A 24,040-nucleotide genomic window follows, 5' to 3' on the forward strand; every position below is an offset into this window, starting at 1 on the left:
AGTCACAACAGTGTGGTGACCAAAACTGGATGCAATATTCCAAGTGTGGTCTTCTCAAGGCATTATAAAGTGGCATTAACACTTCACGTGATCTTGATCTGTTGATGCAGCCTAGAACAGAGTTGGCTTTTTGGGCAGCTACAGCAAACAGCTGGCTCATCTTTAAGTGATTGTCCACTAGGACTCCAAGTTCCCTCTTGCAGTTCCCTCTTGAATTTCATGTTGTTAGAGAGCACCCAACATTCAAGTCTGTTAAGATCCTTCTGGATCTTAAGCTTATCTTCTAGAGTGTTGGCTATAGTGTTGATTTTATTGTCATGTATTGTACTGTTTTTAGCTGGCTGTTCACCGCCCTGAGTCCTTCGGGAGAAGGGCGGTATAAAAATTAAATAATAATAATAATAATAATAATAATAATAATAATAATAATAATAATAATAATAATAATAATATTTATTTACATTTATATCCCGCCCTTCTCCGAACACTCAGAGCGGCTTACACTATGCTAGCAATAGTCTTCATTCTATTTGTATATTTATATACAAAATCAACTTATTGCCCCCAACAATCTGGCTCCTCATTTTACCTACCTTATAAAGAATGGAAGGCTGAGTCAACCTTGGTCCTAGTGGGACTAGAACTTGCAGTAATTGCAGGCAGCTGCTGTTAGTAACAGACTGCATTAGCAGTCTGAGCCACAGAGGTCCTATTGAGAAGGTCTCTCCTGCAGAGCTTAATCACACCTGGAAAAAATGGGTTCTCATACAGACAAGCTTAAGCCATGTAAACTCTGCAGGCAGAAGTGGGTCACTTACAGCCCTTGGCTTAATTTCATGCAGTCCTGCTAAAGAATCGATTTGGCAGGAGGAAGTAGGAAGTGTCCCTTCCTGGAGAAACTAAAGGCATGAAGAAAAAGCAGGAAGCAGAGGGAGAATTGTACAGGAAAGAAAGAAAGAAAGAAAGAAAGAAAGAAAGAAAGAAAGAAAGAAGGAAAAGAGAGTAGGGAGGGAGGGGACGGAGGAAAAAGTATGGTTTGATTTGGGCTCATCAATTATTGTCATGTATTGTACTGTTTTTAGCTGGCTGTTCACCACCCTGAGTCCTTCGGGAGAAGGCGGTATAAAATTAAATTATTATTATTTATACTGTTGTGACCAAAACTGGATGCAATATTCCAAGTGTGGTCTTCTCAAGGCATTATAAAGTGGCATTAACACTTCACGTGATCTTGATCTGTTGATGCAGCCTAGAACAGAGTTGGCTTTTGGGGCAGCTACAGCAAACAGCTGGCTCATCTTTAAGTGATTGTCCACTAGGACTCCAAGTTCCCTCTTGCAGTTCCCTCTTGAATTTCATGTTGTTAGAGAGCACCCAACATTCAAGTCTGTTAAGATCCTTCTGGATCTTAAGCTTATCTTCTAGAGTGTTGGCTATAGTGTTGATTTTATTGTCATGTATTGTACTGTTTTTAGCTGGCTGTTCACCACCCTGAGTCCTTCGGGAGAAGGCGGTATAAAATTAAATTATTATTATTTATACTGTTGTGACCAAAACTGGATGCAATATTCCAAGTGTGGCCTTACCAAAGCATTATAAAGTGGCATTAACACTTCACGTGATCTTGATCTGTTGATGCAGCCTAGAACAGAGTTGGCTTTTGGGGCAGCTACAGCAAACAGCTGGCTCATCTTTAAGTGATTGTCCACTAGGACTCCAAGTTCCCTCTTGCAGTTCCCTCTTGAATTTCATGTTGTTAGAGAGCACCCAACATTCAAGTCTGTTAAGATCCTTCTGGATCTTAAGCTTATCTTCTAGAGTGTTGGCTATAGTGTTGATTTTATTGTCATGTATTGTACTGTTTTTAGCTGGCTGTTCACCACCCTGAGTCCTTCGGGAGAAGGCGGTATAAAATTAAATTATTATTATTATTATTATTATTTATACTGTTGTGACCAAAACTGGATGCATATTCCAAGTGTGGTCTTCTCAAGGCATTATAAAGTGGCATTAACACTTCACGTGATCTTGATCTGTTGATGCAGCCTAGAACAGAGTTGGCTTTTGGGGCAGCTACAGCAAACAGCTGGCTCATCTTTAAGTGATTGTCCACTAGGACTCCAAGGTCCCTCTTGCAGTTCCTCTTGAATTTCATGTTGTTAGAGAGCACCCAACATTCAAGTCTGTTAAGATCCTTCTGGATCTTAAGCTTATCTTCTAGAGTGTTGGCTATAGTGTTGATTTTATTGTCATGTATTGTACTGTTTTTAGCTGGCTGTTCACCACCCTGAGTCCTTCGGGAGAAGGGCGGTATAAAAATTAAATTATTATTATTTATACTGTTGTGACCAAAACTGGATGCATATTCCAAGTGTGGCCTTACCAAAGCATTATAAAGCTAATACTGCACACCAGAACAACTAGACCCAAGAACAGATTTTTCCCGAATGCTATCACTCTGCTAAACAAATAATTCCCTCAACACTGTCAAACTATTTATTAACTCTGCACTACTATTAATCTTCTCATCGTTCCCATCACCCATCTCCTCCCACTTATAGAATAGAATAGAATATATTATAGAATTTTTTATTCGCCAAGTGTGATTGGACACACAAGGAATTTGACTTGGTGCATATGCTCTCACTGTACATAAAAGAAAAGATACCTTTGTCAAGAATCATAAAGTGCAACTTATGACTGTATGACTAAAAGTTTGTTGCTTGTATCCTTACGATTTATATTGATATTGTTTCCTGATAGCTTATTTGTACCCTATGACTATCATGAAGTGTTGTACCTTATAATTGTTGATGAAGCTATCTTTTCTTTTTCCGATTCGGCAGTAAAGCTGAAATGCAAAAATTTAGAGACAGTTTGGTCTCTAAACTTGACAACTTTTAAGACTTGTGGATGTCAAAAATGTATGAATGTGCAGAAATGGATAGATCAGGGGTAGTCAACCTTTTTATACCTACTGCCCACTTTTGCATCTCTGTTAGTAGTAAAATTTTCTAACCGCCCACCGGTTCCGTAGTAATGCGCTGTATATCGTCGTCTGTGCATGCCTCTCGCGCATCATGGATTGGTTTTCGGGGTGGGGAGGGCGGCACCGGCTACCAGCTCTGCTTGTCTGTTACAGCTGGGTGGTGTGGGGGGAGATGCGCGAGCTATTCTGAGATGAGGCTCTTTTGTTTGCGGTCGCACTAAAGCGCCATTTAGTTTCACTTACGTAACGTGAACTAAACTTATGCGCAGGCGATACAAATAGTATATTTTTAGAAATTTTAATTGTCATTGGGAATTTTATGAAAACCTAATGAAAATGTTTTTAAATAATGCTATGATCTGTAACAAACAGAAAAACAAATAAATAAAACATACTTGAAGGTCAGTAACAGAGGAGAGGAATTTGAAGGCGAATAAACCCAAACTGCCACGGAATAAGCTTGAACGGAAACGTTTGATGAAGTTTCTATCATGGAGAAGAAGCGTTGACGAAAGTGCCTACACATTCAAGCGAGCGTGTGCGAGCAATCAGACAAGACAACTGGAGCAAGTGTTGCTGTGTCACTCATGTCTGTCTCAAACCATGTGGATGTGAATTTTTTTTTATTTCAGTTCCGCTGCGAACTGAAGACACATCTTTTCATTCACGCGGGGCTGGCTTAAATTTTATTGCTTTTAAATTTTCTATTATTAATTTTAAGGGGTTCTAGTTTTATATATTTTAAAGGTTTTTAGGCCAATTATAAAATAAGTTTTTTAATTTGTATTTTAATTGTATATTGTATTGTATTTATTCATTGTTGGTAAACCGCCCCTGAGTCCTTCGGGAGAAGGGGTATAAAAATCGAATAAATAATAATAATAATAATAATAATAATAATAATAATAATAATATTTATTTACATTTATATCGCCCAACACTAGTGGGCGGTAGGGACCAGGTTGAATACCACTGGGATAGATTATCAATGGAAATAAAGGAGAGGGAAGATATTGAGTACTATCGAATATGGAATAGATGGTATTCCTGGCTGGAAAGTAAGCATAAAACATAAAGGAGATTTTTGTCATGAGACTGAATTCTGAGGTCTGAGACTGAGGTTAAGATAATGTAAATGAGAATGTTGGTTTATAGAAATACTTAGAAGTAGAATCTATATATAGAAGTTAAATAGGATAAGAGATACCGATGTAGGAAAAGCTGTTATGAGTAACGTAATTTTGATGCATTTGTCTTTGTGTGTTTATATTTTGTGTGTGTGTGTGTGTTGTGGTGTTTTGTTTTGTTTTTTGTATTGTGTATTTTAACTTTTGGAAATTCAATAAATATTATTTTTTTAAAAAGAAAGACTTATGGATTTCAACTCCCAGAATTCCTCAGCCACCAAGTAGATTTCAACTCTCGGAATTCCTCAGGCAGCATGTGGATTTCAACTCTCAGAATTCCTCAGGCAGCATGAGGATTTCGACTCTCGGAATTCCTCAGCCAGCTTGTGGATTTCAACTCTTGGAATTCCTCAGCCAGCATGTGGATTTCAACTCTCAGAATTCCTCAGCCAGCATGAGGATTTCAACTCCCGGAATTCCTCAGCCAGCATGGGGATGTCAACTCTCAGAATTCCCTAGCCGGAATGTGGATTTCAACTCTTGGAATTCCTCAGCCAGCATGTGGATTTCGACTCTCGGAATTCCTCAGCCAGCATGTGGATTTCGACTCTCGGAATTCCTCAGCCAGCTTGTGGATTTCAACTCTTGGAATTCCTCAGCCAGCATGTGGATTTCAACTCTCAGAATTCCTCAGCCACCAAGTAGATTTTGACTCCCAGAATTCCTCAGCCACCAAGTAGATTTTGACTCTCAGAATTCCTCAGCCAGCATGTGGATATCAACTCCCGGAATTCCTCAGCCAGCATGTGGATTTCAACTCTCGGAATTCCTCAGCCAGCTTGTGGATTTCAACTCTCGGAACTATTGTGACTCGTTTGTCGGAGTGGGGAGTGGGACACGACATGTTCAGTGAATCACTGCAGTTGTTAAGTTAGCGACATGGTTGTTAAGTGAATCTGGTTTCCCCATCGACTTTGCTTGTCAGGAGGCCACAAATGAGGATCACGTGACCCTGGGATACTGCAACTGTCATGAATACAATAGCGGCCAAAATTGTGGAAACCTTTTGGGAAAAGGTGTATTTTCTAAAACAAGCTAATAACACCACTTTTTTGTGGGAGTAGTACCATAAAATTATATATCAAGGGAAAGACAATTTAATCAAGAATGTAATGCAATAACTTTTATGAAGGATTTGCTATTGAATCCGCATATAGACGAGAGGTCGAACGACTAGCCTTGTGGTGCAACCAAAACAATCTGGAATTGAACACACTCAAAACCGTAGAAATGGTGGTAGACTTTAGGAGAAACCCTTCCATACTTCCACCTCTCACAATACTAGACAACACAGTATCAACAGTAGAAACCTTCAAATTTCTAGGTTCTATCATATCGCAAGATCTAAAATGGACAGCTAACATCAAAAACATCATCAAAAAAGGACAACAAAGAATGTTCTTTCTGCGCCAACTCAGTAAGCTCAAACTGCCCAAGGAGCTGCTGATTCAGTTCTACAGAGGAATTATTGAGTCTGTCATTTGCACCTCTATAACTGTCTGGTTCGGTTCTGCAACCCAACAAGAAAGACACAGACTTCAGAGGATAATTAGAACTGCAGAAAAAATAATTGCTACCAACCTGCCTTCCATTGAGGACCTGTATACTGCACGAATCAAGAAGAGGGCCGTGAAAATATTTACAGATCCCTCGCATCCTGGACATAAACTGTTTCAACTCCTACCCTCAAAACGATGCTATAGAGCACTGCACACCAGAACAACTAGACACAAGAACAGATTTTTCCCGAATGCTATCACTCTGCTAAACAAATAATTCCCCCAACACTGTCAAACTATTTACTGAATCTGCACTACTATTAATCTTCTCATAGTTCCCATCACCAACCTCTTTCCACTTATGACTGTATGATTGTAACTTTGTTGCTGGCAATCCTTATGATTTATATTGATATATTGACCATCAATTGTGTTGTAAATGTTGTACCTTGATGAACGTATCTTTTCTTTTATGTACACTGAGAGCATATGCACCAAGACAAATTCCTTGTGTGTCCAATCACACTTGGCCAATAATAATAAAATTCTATTAGAATAGCAGTTACAGTACAAAGAAGAAAAGTGAAACACGTAGAAAAAAATGAGATGTACAAAAATTATCACCGTAGAAAAAAACGAGATAAACAAAAATGATCACCCTGTCAGTTAATAGTTGGGTAACCTTTAGCATGAATGACGGCCTTACAATGTCTTCCCATGGAATGAACCAAGTCTTTTAGTTCTGCAGCTGTTCTAAAGTGAAACCAAGATTGAAGGATGGCTTCTATTAACTGGGTTTTATTGCTGGGTCGCAAGTTCTGACTAACAAGTTTCTTTAGTCGTCTCCATAGATTTTCCATTGGGTGAAGGTCTGGGCTATTCCCAGGCCATTCCAGCAGTGGAGTATGGTTATATTGAAATTCCCCCCAAAAAGAGGTGTTATTAGCCATCAAACCTCAAAAATACACTTTTCCGAAAAGGTTTCCACAATTTTGGCCACTACTGTACGAGCGTCTGAATTTTGATCCCGTGACCATGAGGATACTGCAACATATGTAAGTGTGAAAAATAGTCATAAATCCATTTTTCAGACCTTCAAGTTTGGAAGGTCACTAAATCAACTGTTGTAAATCAAGGAATACCTCTATTTCGGGTAAGAGTACATTTTACTTCAGCTGATCTCCAAAATTCTGCCTTACGTTTTTAAAAAGCCAACGTTCACTGGCCTTACCTGAAGCTTCGATAAGGTGTAATTATTTCAAAACATTGTTTTGCGTTCCGATCGATCTGCCTCACGTTAGCCACGTTCATTGGTATGATGGTAATGCCATAGCCAGATTTAAAATCCTGAAGTAGAGAAGAAAAAGCGCGTCAGGATCATGTCTTTTTTTAAAAATAAACAAACATCGGATGAAATGTATTTTGAAAACACAATTGCACGGAAAATATTTTGAGTTAGGGTTAGGGTTAGGATTTTGAGTTAGGGTTAACCCTAACCCGAATGCCATCACTCTGCTAAACAACTAATTCCCTCAACACTGTCAAACTACTTACTAAATCTGTGCTACTATTAATCTTCTCATCGTTCCCACCACCCATCTCCTCCCACTTATGACTGTATGATTGTAACTTTGTTGCTTGTATCTTTACGATTTATATTGATATTGATTTTTTCCTGATTGCTAATTTGTACCCTATGACTATCATTAAGTGTTGTACCTTATGATTCTTGATGAACGTATCTTTTCTTTTATGTACACTGAGAGCATACGCACCAAGACAAATTCCTTGTGTGTCCAATCACACTTGGCAAATAAAAAATTCTATTCTATTCTATTCTATTCTATTCTATTCTATTCTATTCTATTCTATTCTATTCTATTCTATTCTATTCTACCATTGTCTTCTTCCAGGCTGCATTTTCAATTTCCCAGTAGCCAACACTTTTAAAACTTCCTCCTGGTTTTCTATTCAAGGAATAGCTGTTCCTAATTTTGTTTATTTTCTGAGCCCAGACAAAAGTGGATCGAGTCCTTTTACTTCCTGAGTAATCCCAAATTCTAGCTTTAAAAAAGTCAAAATAATTCTTATCAAACACAGTGAGATGCATGCTTATTTTTTTGTCACATCTAGACTTTGGTCTGCAGTGACACTCTGTGGCAGCAACTAAGATCTATCGCAGGAATAAGGTAAACATCTGCTTTTTTTTTTTTTTTTAGTATAGCTCACATATAGAAATATTCCTCTCTTAAACTCTTAATTATGTATCTGGCGGTACGATTTCAAGGGAACATCACGTCCAAGCTGATAGAGGTACTTTCTGTCCCAGGCATAATAAGATCTATCATGGACATTGCTAGGAATATTTACCTTGCCATATACCTGCTGTAATTAACTTTATTTCGAAAGAACATTGTGCATTTAACCAGGCTATTTAAAATGAAGGGCTTGTGTTTTTTTTTCCTGCCCACTGCTTCAACAGGAACCTAATGGCAGAGATTAACAAGCAAGAGGCTGCTACAGAGATAGACTCACAAGGGCGCAGATTAAATCATTTTGTGAACATCCCAAATTGTTTCTAATTTCTCAATTTCTCCCGACAGCCAAACTAGATAATCCACAGCAGGAAAATAACAGTTTGGCTGCAATTAACCCCCCCCCCACTTTGTGTGTGTGTGTGTGTGTGTGTCTGTTTGCACAAGGAGCATGTGTTTTTTCTCCCTTGCTTTACTTTATTAAAAAAGGACAACAAAGACTGTTCTTTCTGCGACAACTCAGTAAGCTCAAACTGCCCAAGGAGCTGCTGATTCAGTTCTATAGAGGAATTACTGAGTCTGTCATTTGCACCTCTATAACTGTCTGGTTCGGTTCTGCAACCCAACAAGACAGACACAGACTTCAGAGGATAATTAGAACTGCAGAAAAAATAATGGCTACCAACCTGCCTTCCATTGAGGACCTGTATACTGCACGAATCAAGAAGAGGGCCGTGAAAATATTTGCAGATCCCTCGCATCCTGGACATAAACTGTTTCAACTCCTACCCTCAAAACGATGCTATAGAGCAGTGCACACCAGAACAACTAGACACAAGAACAGTTTTTTCCCGAAGGCCATCACTCTGCTAAACAAATAATTCCATCAACACTGTCAGACTATTTACTGAATCTGCATTACTATTAATCTTCTCATAGTTCCCATCACCAATCTCTTTCCATTTATGACTGTATGACTGTAACTTGTTGCTGGCAATCCTTATGATTTATAGTGATATATTGACCATCAATTGTGTTGTAAACGTTGTACCTTGATGAACGTATCTTTTCTTTTCTTTTATGTACACTGAGAGCATATGCACCAAGACAAATTCCTTGTGTGTCCAATCACATTTGGCCAATAAAAAATTCTATTCTATTCTATTCTATTTTTTTTTTTTTTTGCTTTGCTTTCAACGGGGCTGAACACTGTAATAATTAAGCAGAGCTTATTCAGAATTTCACACTCTGCTAGCTAATGGACCCCAGCAATTGTGATCGTATTATATCCCGCTCCGGCTCAGTTCATTTATATTCAGATGTCTGAAGAGTCAATATCGGTGACTGGCATTTGTTTAACAGCCAGCAATAATGAAAAGATAATAGAATCACAAGTCCATGAAAGCAATCTTTCCCTCCAGCTTTCCCATTTTGACAAGCCCCAAGATAATAGTTCCACTAGGTACTTTCAACCGTCTATGGAGATTCTCAGTCGTCCAGGTCATGGTTGTCCCAAAAGTGCTTTTTCTAGCGGCAACTAGACTTTCTTGCTATTCTTTGAAGACGTTTTGCTTCCCATCCAAGAAGCTTCTTCAGCTCTGTACTGTACGGCTAAACGTCTATAGAAATTCTCAGTCATCCAGATCAGTGGTGGGTTGCTACTGGTTCGCCCCGGTTCGAGAGAACCGGTAGCAGCAGCAGGAAGCGCCCGGACATCATCAAATACGCTCTGCGAATGTGCAGAAGCATCTTCTTTTCCCCCTAACAGTCTTTATTCAACCTTTTTTAGTTTTAAAAGCACATTTCCACTTTTGCAGCTTTCAACTATCGGTAAGAATTCAAATTTCGTAATTCCAATTTGTGGCCTATTGTTTTATACATTTATGTAGACCTTTAAATATATAATATCTTTTGCTCTATTCTACGTTTGTTCTTCATTAACATCAATCTAACATATTCTTCATATATGTAAAATATATGTGTGTGTGTGTGTGTATTTACACATTGCGTAGAAGCTTCTGCGCACGCATGCCCAGAAGTGACAAACCCACAAGCAAAGCAAGCGAGCAGACACGAGCGAACCGGTAGCAAAGATAAGTGAAAACCAGCACTGATCCAGGTCCTGGTTGTCCCAAAGATGCTTTTTCCAGAAGCAACTGGACTTTCTTGCTATGCTTTGAAGATGTTTTGCTTCTCATCCAAGAAGCTTCTTCAGCTCTGTACTGTACAGTTAAATGTCTATGAAGATTCTCAGTCATCCAGGGCATGGTTGTCCCAAGAAGATGTTTTGCTTCTCATCCAAGAAGCTTCTTCAATTCTCTTCAGATATATAGTATCATCCTCTCCTCTCCTCTTCTCTCCTCTTCTCTCCTACCCTACCCTATCCTACCCTACCCTATCCTATCCTATCCTATCTTATCCTACCCTACCCTACCCTATCCCACCCAACCCTACCCTACCCTACCCTATCCTATCCTACCCTACCCTACCCTATCCTATCCTACCCTACCCTATCTTATCCTACCCTACCCTACCCTATCCCACCCTACTCTACCCTACCCTATCCTAACCTATCCTATCCTATCCCATCTTATCCCACCCCACCCTACCCTATCCCATCCTACCCCACCCCATCCCATCTTATCCCACCCCACCCTACCCTATCCCATCCTATCTTATCCCACCCTACCCTATCCCACCCTACCCCACCCCACCCCACCCCACCCCATCCTAACCTATCCTCTCCTCTTCTCTCCTACCCCACCCTACCCCACCCTATCCTATCCTATCCTATCCTATCCCATCCTACCCCACCCCACCCCATCCCATCCTACCCTATCCCACCCTACCCTACCCTACCCTACCCTACCCTATCCTATCCTCTCCTCTTGTCTCCTACACTACACCATCCTACCTTCTCCTCTCCTCTCCTCCTCTCCTCCTCTCCTCCTCCCTCCCTCCCTCCCTCCTCCCTCCCTACCCTATCCTATCTTATCCTACCCTACCCTATCCTACCCTACCCTACCCTACCCTACCCTACCCTACCCTATCCTATCCTATCCTATCCTATCCTATCCTATCCTATCCTATCCTATCCTATCCTATCCTATCCTCACTTCATATAGCCATTTCTGTATCATACATTCTTCGGTTGCCCTTTCATAAGAGGAAGAACAAATCAATAGTCAACATAAGGTAAAAGTAAAAATTCCCCTTGCACATACGTGCTAGTCATTCCCGACTCTAGGGGGTGGTGCTCATCTCTGTTTCAAAGCCGAAGAGGCAGCGCTGCCCGAAGACGTCTTCATGGTCATGTGGCCGGCATGACTAAACGCCAAAGGCACACGGAACACTGTTACCTGCCCACCAAAGGTGGTCCCTACTTTTTCTACTTGCATTTTTTTACATGCTTTCGAACTGCTAGGTTGGCAGAAGCTGGGACAAGGAACTGGAGCTCACCCCCATTACGCGGCGCTAGAGATTTGAACCGCTGAGCTGCCTCCAACATGGCTACCTCCAAAAAGGCATCAAGTATCTTTTGAAAGAAGAAAGGGACGACAGAGAATGAGGTGGCTGAATGGAGTCACTGAAGCAGCAGGCATGAGCTTAAATGGACTCCAGAGGATGGTAGAGGATAGGAAGGCCTGGAGGAATGTTGTCCATGGGGTCATGATGGGTCCGGACACGACTTCACAACTAACAACAACAACAACAACTATCTTTTGTTCAAAGATTCCCTGTTCAAAGGTATATGGGAATATATATATGTTTTAACCAAAGACCTGAAAATATATATATATATATATATATATATGTAGGTCTTTGGTTATTCGGGTTTTCTCCCGCGTAAAATTGGAAGTGTCTTGGCGACGTTTCGACGAAGTCTCATTCGTCATCTTCAGGCTTCAGCTTCGTGCTTCTGGGAGCAAAGCACGAAGCTGAAGCCTGAAGATGACGAATGAGACTTCAAGACACTTCCAATTTTACACAGGAGAAAACCCGAATAACCAAAGACCTACATACAAACACCCGCGAAAACCTCAGAAAACAAATATATATATATATATATATATATATATATATATATATATATATATATATATAGGTCTTTGGTTGTTCGGGTTTTCTCACGTGTAAGATTGGAAGTGTCTTGGCGGCGTTGTACACGTTTACGTTTCTCCTGTAAAATTGGAAGTGTCTTGGCGACACATTGCTCCCAGAAGCAAAGCTGAAGCCTGAAGATGACGAATGAGACTTCGAAACGTCGCCAAGACACTTCCAATTTTACACGGAGAAAACCGAACAACCAAGACCTATATACAAACACCGTGAAAACCTCAGAAAACATATATATATATATATATATATATATATATATATATATATGTAGGTCTTTGGTTATTCGGGTTTTCTCCCGCGTAAAATTGGAAGTGTCTTGGCGACGTTGTACACGTTTTACACGTTTCTCCCGTGTAAAATTGGAAGTGTCTTGGCGACACATTGCTCCCAGAAGCAAAGCTGAAGCCTGAAGATGACGAATGAGACTTTAAACGTCGCCAAGACACTTCCAATTTTACACGGGAGAAAACCGAACAACCAAAGACCTATATACAAACACCGTGAAAACCTCAGAAAACAAATATATATATATATATATATATATATATCTGACCAGGACCTATGAAAACTAGAAGTCCAAAGAGCTTCCATTTTATGTGACCTCGCATTCCTCTGAAACTGCCGATCAAAATTTAATCCCCAAATGCTTCCAATTGAAATTCCACTCCAACTCTGCAGCCACCAAACGCATCCTAAAAAGAACAGAATTGGCCTTAATCAGAAATGAACTTCACACAAAAAGATTCCTCCTAGATCAAATCAACAAAGATCTCCTCACACTTCACCTCAAACTCAGCAACAAGATGCACCCTGCACTTTGGGACAAATCCAAACAACTTGCCGTCTGGAGAGCCGAAACACAGACCACCCTCAAGACAGACACGCACACCAACAAACTCCGAAGACTACAAGAACGCCAGAAACAAACCCCTCCACCCTCACAGCAACACATGAAACAAACAGTGCATAACATATCAGATAGGATCCTCACCAAAGCTGAAACCGATGTCCTTTCTAAAGGATTCAACTTTGCAGTCACTCCCAAATACATCCCCACCGAAACCATTATATGCGGAGTTGAAACCAGCCTGACCAAAATCAACCCCGATGACGCTAACAAAATCAGACTCGAGATCTCCAACATCCTCTGCACCAGCAAGCCACCCAAAAGCAACTTACCCAAAGAGGAACAGACAGCACTACTTAACCTGAAAAAAGATACCAGCATAATAATCCTACCAGCAGACAAGGGCAACGCCACGGTGGTTATGAACACATCTGACTACCAAACCAAATTAACCAACCTACTCCAAGACCCTGCATACAAGCCCCTAAACACAGACCCCACCACCTACCTAGAAAACCACTAGATCCAAAATAAAAGCCTCCCCATCAGCGAAGAAATCCAACAAAGAATCATTCCCAGAGAGAAATCATCCAGATGCCCTAAGCTCTATGGCCTCCCAAGATACACAAAGAAGGAACCCCCACTCAGACCCATAGTCAGCTCCATAGGCTCACCTCTACAAAACCTAGCCAAATTTCTCGCCAAACAACTACAGCCCTATGCAGAATCCATCACCTTACACGTAAAAAACTCATTCCAGTTCATAGAGATCATAAAGAAACAAAACTTACAGCCCAGCGACCTACTCGTGAGCTTTGATGTCATATCCCTCTTCACCCAAGTGCCAATCAAAGAAGCCTTGACAGTTATCCAAAACAAATATAACCCCCCCAAGCACATCCTAGATCTGACCAACCACTGCCTATCCAACACATACTTCATCTATAATGGACAAAAATACAAACAAGTAGAAGGAGCACCCATGGGATCACCCCTCTCACCTGTCATTGCCAATCTCTACATGGAACACTTTGAAACCCAAGCTCTAGAAAATCTGATCACAAACCCAAACTCTGGCTCAGATATGTAGACGACACCTTCATAATCTGGCCACACGGGGCGTTTATCTCGATGGCTTCTCTGCACTAGAAGCACTAGAAAAATCTGATCACAAACCCAAACTCTGGCTCAGATACGTAGACGACACCTTCATAATCTGGCCACACGGGAAAGAAAAACTTGAAAACTTCCTCACACACCTCAATAGCCTACACCCCAAAATACAGTTCACCATGGAAACAGAAGTTAACAACCAACTTCCCTTCCTAGATGTCTTAGTCTACAAGAAACCCAATGGCTCCCTAGGACACACCATCTACCAGAAGAAAACACACACAAACCGCTATCTGCATGCACTCTCACACCACCACCCAGCACAGATCAACTCCGTAGCCAAGACACTCATCTCCAGAACAAAATGCTTAGCTGATGAACAACACCTAAAACCCGAACTAGACACTCTCACTAACGTACTAATATCCAATGGATTCCAGAGAAATAAGATTACCAAACTAATCCAAAAAGAACCCCCCACTAAAATCCAAGACAGAGAACAAGAAAATGGCACAGCCCTCCTCCCATATATAAAAGGCACCACAGACAGAATCAGCAAGATCCTCCACAAACACAACATCAAGACAGCATTCTGCACAAACAGAAAAGTATCCACCATCCTAAGAAACCCCAAAGACAAAATTGAGTTAGAAAATCAAGGAGTATATGAAATCCCATGCACCGCCTGCCCCACCACATACATTGGACAAACCAACAGAAGAATAAGTGCACGCATTGAAGAACACAAGAATTCATTCAAAAAGAGGAACCAACTTCTTCCTGGTCCAACACTTTAAAGTCACAGGACATGATATTGACTTTAAAAGACCAGAACTATCGCCAAAACTGAACACTTTAACAACAGAATAATCAGAGAAGCCATTGAGATAGAAAACGCCCACACAGCATGAACAAACGAGATGACACCTCCCGCCTACCAGCCATTTGGAAACCCGCTCTTATTGACAAACGAGTCCCTAACACGAGGAATGACACCAGACCCACACTCACAAGGTCCACACAGGATGTCACCACCACACATCCACCCAGAAAGCAGACCCAAACCCACACTGATCATGAAGCACGACCAAGGACCAGAAGCCAGACCGCAGCTGCAACATTAGCCATTTCAAACCCCTCCAATCCATTCATGCAGCAGACCCACTATGAAGATGTAGCACGACCACAAAGCCAAATAACAGCTATGCAGCTCACCAGCTCAAATCCCCCTGCAGCACAGACCAGACTGAGCACAACCAAGCCCCCACCAACACAGGACACACCCCCATCCAATCAGAGCACAGAAAAACCCCCATCCAATCAGAGCACAGCCAAGCTCCCACCCAATCAGTTCAAACCCCCACTAGCAGTTAAAAGGAAGAAACAGCTGCGATCACATTGCTCCCAGAAGCACGAGCTGAAGCCTGAAGATGACGAATGAGACTTCGTCGAAGCGTCGCCAAGACACTTCCAATTTTACGGAGAAAACCCGAACAACCAAAGACCTATATACAAACACCGTGAAACCTCAGAAAACATATATATATATATATATATATTTGTTTTCTGAGGTTTTCACGGTGTTTGTATATAGGTCTTTGGTTGTTCGGGTTTTCTCCGTGTAAAATTGGAAGTGTCTTGGCGACGTTCGACGAAGTCTCATTCGTCATCTTCAGGCTTCAGCTGGTTTGGGAGCAATGTGTGATCACATTTGTGATCACAATGTGATCACATTTGTGATCACAATGTGATCACATTTGTGATCACAATGTGTGATCGCATTCTGGGATTCTGGGAGCAATGTGTGATCGCATTCTGGGATTCTGGGAGCAATGTGTGATCGCAGATTAATATATATATTAATAATAATAATATTTTAATTTTTATACCGCCCTTCTCCCGAAGGACTCAGGGCGGTTAACAGCCAGATAAAAACAGTACAATACAATACAATAAAATCACTATTAAGAAACTTATTCAATAAAGCCGATAAATTAAATTTTAAAATACATATTATAAAATAAAACCCCATTTAAAAGTCCAATTAAAAACCCCTCTTATGCCAGCCCTGCTCGGAAGAATAAATACGTCTTAAGCTCGCGGCGAAAGGTCCGGAGGTCAGGAAGTTGTCGAAGTCCTGGGGAAGCTCGTTCCAGAGGTAGGTGCCTCCACAAACCCAAACTCTGGCTCAGATATGTAGACGACACCTTCATAATCTGGCCACACGGGAAAGAAAAACTTGATAACTTCCTCACACACCTCAATAGCCTTCACCCCAAAATACAGTTCACCATGGAAACAGAAGTTAACAACCAACTTCCTTCCTAGATGTCTTAGTCTACAAGAAACCCAATGGCTCCCTAGGACACACCATCTACCAGAAGAAAACACACACAAACCGCTATCTGCATGCACTCTCACACCACCACCCAGCACAGATCAACTCCGTAGCCAAGACACTCATCTCCAGAACAAAATGCTTAGCTGATGAACAACACCTAAAACCGAACTACACACTCTCACAAACGTACTAACATCCAATGGATTCCAGAGAAATAAGATTACCAAACTAATCCAAAAGAACCCCCACTAAAATCCAAGACAGAGAACAAGAAAATGGCACAGCCCTCCTCCCATATATAAAAGGCACCACAGACAGAATCAGCAAGATCCTCCACAAACACAACATCAAGACAGCATTCTGCACAAACCAAAAATATCCACCATCCTAAGAAACCCCAAAGACAAAATTGAGTTAGAAAATCAAGGAGTATATGAAATTCCATGCACCGCCTGCCCCACCACATACATTGGACAAACCAACAGAAGAATAAGTGCACGCATTGAAGAACACAAGAACTCATTCAAAAAGAGGAACCAACTTCTTCCCTGGTCCAACACTTTAAAGTCACAGGACATGATATTGACTTTAAAAAGACCAGAACTATCGCCAAAACTGAACACTTTAACAACAGAATAATCAGAGAAGCCATTGAGATAGAAAAACGCCCACACAGCATGAACAAACGAGGTGACACCTCCCGCCTACCAGCCATTTGGAAACCCCCCCTTATTGACAAACGAGTCCCTAACACGAGGAATGACACCAGACCCACACTCACAAGGTCCACACAGGATGTCACCACCGCACATCCACCCAGAAAGCAGACCCAAACCCACACTGATCATGAAGCACGACCAAGGACCAGAAGCCAGACCGCAGCTGCAACATTAGCCATTTCAAACCCCTCCAATCCATTCATGCAGCAGACCCACTATGAAGATGTAGCACGACCACAAAGCCAAATAACAGCTATGCAGCTCACCAGCTCAAATCCCCTGCAGCACAGACCAGACTGAGCACAACCAAGCCCCCACCAACACAGGACACACCCCATCCAATCAGAGCACAGAAAACCCCATCCAATCAGAGCACAGCCAAGCTCCCACCCAATCAGTTCAAACCCCACTAGCAGTTAAAAGGAAGAAACAGCTGCGATCACATTGCTCCCAGAAGCAGAGCTGAAGCCTGAAGATGACGAATGAGACTTCGTCGAACGTCGCCAAGACACTTCCAATTTTACGGGAGAAAACCAAATAACCAAAGACCAACATACAAACACCCGCGAAAACCTCAGAAAACATATATATATATATATATATATTTGTTTTCTGAGGTTTTCACGGGTGTTTGTATATAGGTCTTTGGTTGTTCGGGTTTTCTCCCGTGTAAAATTGGAAGTGTCTTGGCGACGTTTCGACGAAGTCTCATTCGTCATCTTCAGGCTTCAGCTTCGTGCTTCTGGGAGCAATGTGTGATCACATTTGTGTGATCACAATGTGATCACAATTTGTGTTCACAATGTGATCACATTTGTGATCACAATGTGTGATCGCATTCTGGGATTCTGGGAGCAATGTGTGATCGCATTCTGGGATTCTGGGAGCAATGTGTGATCGCAGATTAATATATATATTAATAATAATAATATTTTAATTTTTATACCGCCCTTCTCCCGAAGGACTCAGGGCGGTTAACAGCCAGATAAAAACAGTACAATACAATACAATAAAATCACTATTAAGAAACTTATTCAATAAAGCCGATAAATTAAATTTTAAAATACATATTATAAAATAAAACCCCATTTAAAAGTCCAATTAAAAACCCCTCTTATGCCAGCCCTGCTCGGAAGAATAAATACGTCTTAAGCTCGCGGCGAAAGGTCCGGAGGTCAGGAAGTTGTCGAAGTCCTGGGGGAAGCTCGTTCCAGAGGGTAGGTGCCTCCACAGAGAAGGCTCTCCCCCTGGATGTCGCCAACCGACATTGTTTGGCTGACGGCACCCTGAGGAGCCCCTCTCTATGGGAGCGCACCGGTCGGTGGGAGGCATGTGGTAGCAGAAGGTGGTCCCGAAGATATCCCGGTCCTAAGCCATGGAGCGCTTTAAAGGTGGTAACCAGCACCTTGAAGTGCACCCGGAAGACCATAGGCACTCAGTGCAGCCTACGCAGGATAGGTGTTATATGAGAGCCACGAGTATATATCTCAAGTCTCTTCAAACTGGGTTCAACTCCTGGTGACTTGATGAACACAACTACATGGGACTTTTTGGCTGGAAGAGAACTTCTTCTGAGAGCTCTATCGACTTCTCAGTCCTGTTGACAGCCGTTGGTTTCCTGTGCAAAGTCTTTCCAAGTTCTAACAAGGCCCGGCAATTCCTTCAACTTGCTGAGATCATCCAAGGTCAAGTCATCAACTTGGTTTCACATCTAAATTGGCGAGCGTCCCCTCTGCACTTGATGATGAAATTTCCTGCATGGATCTGTCCACTCCATGGTACCCAATTCATCAGCGGAGGCCTTGTTCTTCGCTCTTAACAAAATGAATGCATTTGTCTCATAGCTATGTGCATCATCACCAAAGTAGCTCCTTCGGGCCTTATTAAGTTTATTCCTCTCCATCAAAACTCTTTTCTTCTCTGAATCATCCATTTTTGTAAAAAAAAAAAAAAAAAAATTGCAGGCAATTAGGTCTGAATTCACCTGAATAGGACTTCCAATTTGCTGTAATTGATTAAGCTTTCTCATTTCTCTTCTGGTGCTCTTTGCTCTCCCCACTATGTGTTTCAATTGTACGTAACGGAGCTGTCTTGAATATGCCATCCGTGGCTTCTCTCAAGCATAGAATGCCACGCCATGTCCTTTTCTTCGTGCCCCTTCCTTCCTTCCTTCCTTCTTTATATTCATAGAGCCAGATTCCTTCCTTCTTTCCCTCCCTCCCTCCCTTCCATTTATATAGCTAGATTCCTTCCTCCCTCCCTCCTTTCCTTCCTTCCTTCTTTTCTTCCTCATTTACTTCCCTTCCTTCCTTCCTTTTTTCCTTCCATTCATATAGCTAGATTCCTTCTTTCCTTCCTTTCCTCCCACCCATCCTCCTTCTTTCCTTCTTTCCTTCCTTCTTTCCTTCCATTCATATAGATTCCTTCCTTCCTTCCTTCAATTCATATAGCTAGATTTCTCCCCTCCTAATTCACTCCTTCCCATCCTTCCTTCTTGATTCCTTCCTTCCTTCCTTCCTTCCTTCAATTCATATAGCTAGATTTCTCTCCTCCTGATTCACTCCTTCCTTCTTCCCTTCCTTCCTTCTTGATTCACTCCTTCCTTCCTTCCTTCTTTCCTTCCTTCCTTCAATTCATATAGCTAGATTCCTTCCTTCCTTTCTGCTAGACTCCTTCCCTCCTTCTTCCTCCCCCTCCTCTTTCCCCTCCTCCCTTTTGTTAATTTTGGGGTGGCAAATACCATCCAATACCGAAAGACCCAAAGAAACCGAAAACAGAACACTGTTCAACACATCTGAGGTCAAACTGCAAGTCTAAGCTGTACGTAGACAAATCAAAGCAGTTGAAAAGAAAACTGTCTTGTTTTCTTTTCTCACATTTCTTTGATCTAAGGAGGAGAAGGCCTGCCCATACACCTTCACTCTTTTGGAAACTAACTTCTTTACCTTTCGGAGAAGCAGTTCTCACACCTAGTAATTCTCACTGAAAATACCTTGATGTCAGAAGTTAAATTGAGAAACATGAAAGTGATATCCTGTTCCTACAAGTCACGATAGATAGATAGATAGATAGATAGATAGATAGATAGATAGATAGATAGATAGATAGATAGATAGATAGATAGATAGATAGATAGATGATAGATGATAGATAGATAGATAGATGATAGATAGATAATAGATAGATAGATAGTCTGTACAATATATAAGTACATTCACCTGCCCACAGACACCCCCAGCCCACACCCTCACCCACACCCATATCTATGTGTGTGTACACACACACACCTGTATACACACATACACACACACACACACACACACATATGGGTGGGTGGGTGGGTGGGTGGTGTCTGTGGATGGATGGATGTACTTAAATATTGTGCACTGTATGTTTATGCATGGATCTAAGTATGTGTGTACACAGACAGATAGACAAATATGCCATTTGTTCCTTCTACCTAGGATATGTTCACATGTGTTTGTCTTACCACGCTATTGCTACAAGCAGTTGCTAAAATTCACTGGCTAAACAGAATAGAATAGAATAGAATAGAATAGAATAGAATAGAATAGAATAGAATAGAATAGAATAGAATAGAATAGAATAGAATAATGGAATGAGGAATCGAATGGAGTGGAGTGGAAAATAATAAGAGAAGAGAAGAGAAGAGAAGAGAAGAGAAGAGAAGAGAAGAGAAGAGAAGAGAAGAGAAGAGAAGAGAAGAGAATAATGGAATGAGGAACAGAATGGAGTGGAATGGAGTGGAGTGGAAAATAATAGGATAGGATAGGATAGGATAGGATAGGATAGGATAGGATAGGATAGGATAGGATAGGATAGGATAGGATAGGATAGGATAGAAGAGAAGAGAAGAGAAGAGAAGAGAAGAGAAGAGAAGAGAAGAGAAGAGAAGAGAATAATGGAATGAGGAACAGAATGGAGTGGAATGGAATGGAGTGGAGTGGAAAATAATAGGATAGGATAGGATAGGATAGGATAGGATAGGATAGGATAGGATAGGATAGGATAGGATAGGATAGGATAGGATAGGATAGGGAGGAGGAGGAGGAGGAGGAGGAAAGAAGGGAGAGGAGAGGAGAGGAGAGAAGAGAAGAGAAGAGAAGAGAAGAGAAGAGAAGAGAAGAGAAAAGAAGAGAAAAGAAGAGAAAAGAAGAGAAAAGAAGAGAAGAGAAGAGAAGGAAGAATGGAGTGGAATGGAGTGGAGTGGAAAATAATAGGATAGGATAGGATAGAATAGAATAGAATAGAATAGAATAGAATAGAATAGAATAGAATAGAATAGAATAGAATTTTATTGGCCAAGTGTGATTGGACACACAAGGAATTTGTCTTGGTGCATATGCTCTCAGTGTACATAAAAGAAAAGATACGTTCATCAAGGTACAACATTTACAACACAATTGATGGTCAATATATCAATATAAATCATAAGGATTGCCAGCAACAAGTTATAGTCATACAGTCATAAGTGGAAAGAGATTGGTGATGGGAACTATGGATAGGATAGGATAGGATAGGATAGGATAGGATAGGATAGGATAGGATAGGATAGGATAGGATAGGATAGGATAGGATAAGAGAAGAGGGAGGGAGGAGGGAGGGGAGGGAGGGAGGAAAGAAGGGAGAGGAGAGGAGAGGAGAGGAGAGGAGGAGAGGAGGAGGAGAGGAGAGGAGAGAGGAGAGAAGAGAAGAGAAGAGAAGAGAAGAGAAGAGAAGAGAAGAGAAGAGAAGAGAAGAGAAGAGAAGAGAAGAGAAGAGAAGAGAAGGAAGAATGGAATGGAATGGAATGGAATGGAAAAGGACTAGGACAAGGGGAGGGGAGGAAAGGAGAGGTGGGATGTTATTTTGTAAATACACAATCAGTCCAAGCTTCCTAACTTTTCTCGGCAACCTTACTAACATCACTTTGTATTTTGGACCATCAGGAAACGAAAAAAATCAAATAAAATGGCAGGCGTACCTGGTTGTTCTTGCAAATCCAGACACTGTTCCCTTGCAGCAGGGTAAAGATTTTGGCTTTATAGCCTTTCAATTCCAGATAGCTACTTTTTTCTGGAGGGACGACTGTCCGCGCTCGAGAAATTGCCGGGAGGGACCGCAGAGCAGTGAAGAGGATGGTTACCCAGTTATTCCGTTCGTCTAAAAAAAAGCACACACACACACAAAATGACACAATGCTAAAACATCCACGCAGGCCGCTACCCATACACTCTTCACACTCGTTGAAATACAGGGCGGTCCTCGACCTCCGACCACATTCCAGCCCAGCATTTCCATTCCTAAGTGAGACAGTTGTGAAGGGAGTTTGCCCCCCCACACCCCGTTTTACGACCTTCCTTTTGCACAGTTGTTGCAGGAATTGCCACGGTGGATCCGTCAGTAACCCGGTTGTTAAGTGAATTTGGCTTTCCCCATTGGATTTGCTGGTCCGAAGATCGTAAAACCGTTGTAACGTTGTTAAGCAAAACATTGCAGTCGTTAAAAGTCAGGAACACACTTGTTAAGTGAATCTGTGCGGTTTCATTGTGTGTTTCGCGTGAGTGTTGCCCCGTTTTTAATGACTTTTCTCGCCGCGCTCATGAACTGAATAACTGCAGTTGTTAAGTTAGTACCAAGGTTGTTAAAAGATAGATAAACCTCCAAGTGGCCTCAATGACCCTCTTAAAAGGACGCAAATGACCAGCTGTCTGCAAGGAGTCTAAATCCTTCCACTCCCCACCATCCAGTCAGAGCTGAAGAAGCTTTTTGGATGGGAAGGGAAACATCTTCAAAGAAAAACCAAGAAAGTCTAACGGCTTCTTGAAAAAGCACCTTTGGGACAACCATGACCCAAATGATGGAGAATCTCTCTAGACATTTAGCTATATGCTACAGAGCTGTGACTATACGCTACTGAGCGGTGGCTCAGAGACTAGGACGTTGAGCTTGTCGATCGAAAGGTTGGCAGCTCGGCGGTTCGAATCCCTAGTGCTGCCGTGTCACGGGGTGAGCTCCCGTGACTTGTCCCAGCTTCTGCCAACCTAGCAGTTTCGAAAGCACGTAAAAATGCAAGTAGCAAAAATAGGGACCACCTTTGGTGGGAAGGGAACAGCGTTCCGTGCGCCTTTGGCGTTGAGTCATGCCGGCCACATGACCACGGAGACGTCTTTGGACAGCGCTGGCTCTTCGGCTTTGAAATGGAAATGAGCACCGCCCCCGAGAGTCTGGAACGACTAGCACATATGTGCGAGGGGAACCTTTACCTTTACCTTACAGAGCTGAAGACATTTCTTGGATGAGAAGTGAAACGTCTCCAAAGAAAAACCAAGGAAGTCCACTTGCTTCTTGAAAAAGCACCTTTGGGACACCCATGACCTGAATGACGGAGAATCTCCATAGACATTTAAGGTAGGTGGACTCCAACTCCCAGAATTCCCCCAACCGACCTCAGGAACTTCCATACCATCCTGTCAGAGCTGAAGAAGCTTCTTGGATGAGAAGGGAAACATCTCCAAAGAAAAACCAAGGAAGTCCACTTGCCTCTTGAAGAAGCACCTTTGGGACAACCATGACCTGGATGACGGAAAATCTCCCTAGACATTTAGTTGTACGCTACAGAGCTGAAGAAGCTTCTTGGATGAGAAGTGAAACATCTCCAAAGAAAAACCAGAAAGTTCAGTTGCCTCTTGGAAAAAGCATCTTTGGGACAACCATGACCTGGATGACTGCAAAACGGGGAACACATGACACCCCCCCCTCCCGGGGACACTGCAACTGTCATAATTATGAGCCAGAGAGTCCTGACAGATGCTATGTAAGGTGTAAATATTACTCAGGATTGTCCATTGCTGACGTGGCAGCACCCTTTTTTGGTGGGTCATTTGTATGTTTTCCTATAACTGGGCATTCAGCAATACCTTTGTCTCCTAATTGATTGGACTAAAGTCACCTAGCTGGCTTTCTTGCCT

General features: G+C 41.8%; 1 protein-coding gene across 1 annotated transcript in view; it reads right to left on the minus strand.

The window, feature by feature from the left end:
• Positions 1-740: 740 nt before the first annotated feature.
• LOC131203512 (arf-GAP with Rho-GAP domain, ANK repeat and PH domain-containing protein 2-like) overlaps positions 741-24,040 on the minus strand; it is a 104,142-nt gene continuing 80,842 nt past the window's right edge. Inside the window, exons 9-12 of the mRNA XM_058193815.1 lie at positions 22,054-22,232; positions 6,907-7,022; positions 2,821-2,851; positions 741-746 (exon numbers count right to left, since the gene is read on the minus strand). Coding sequence (XP_058049798.1) covers positions 741-746; positions 2,821-2,851; positions 6,907-7,022; positions 22,054-22,232 — 332 coding nt within the window. The remainder of the gene's footprint in view (positions 747-2,820; positions 2,852-6,906; positions 7,023-22,053; positions 22,233-24,040) is intronic.

The sequence above is a fragment of the Ahaetulla prasina genome, chromosome 8 (assembly GCF_028640845.1).
Source record: "Ahaetulla prasina isolate Xishuangbanna chromosome 8, ASM2864084v1, whole genome shotgun sequence".
Lineage (NCBI taxonomy): Eukaryota > Metazoa > Chordata > Lepidosauria > Squamata > Colubridae > Ahaetulla > Ahaetulla prasina.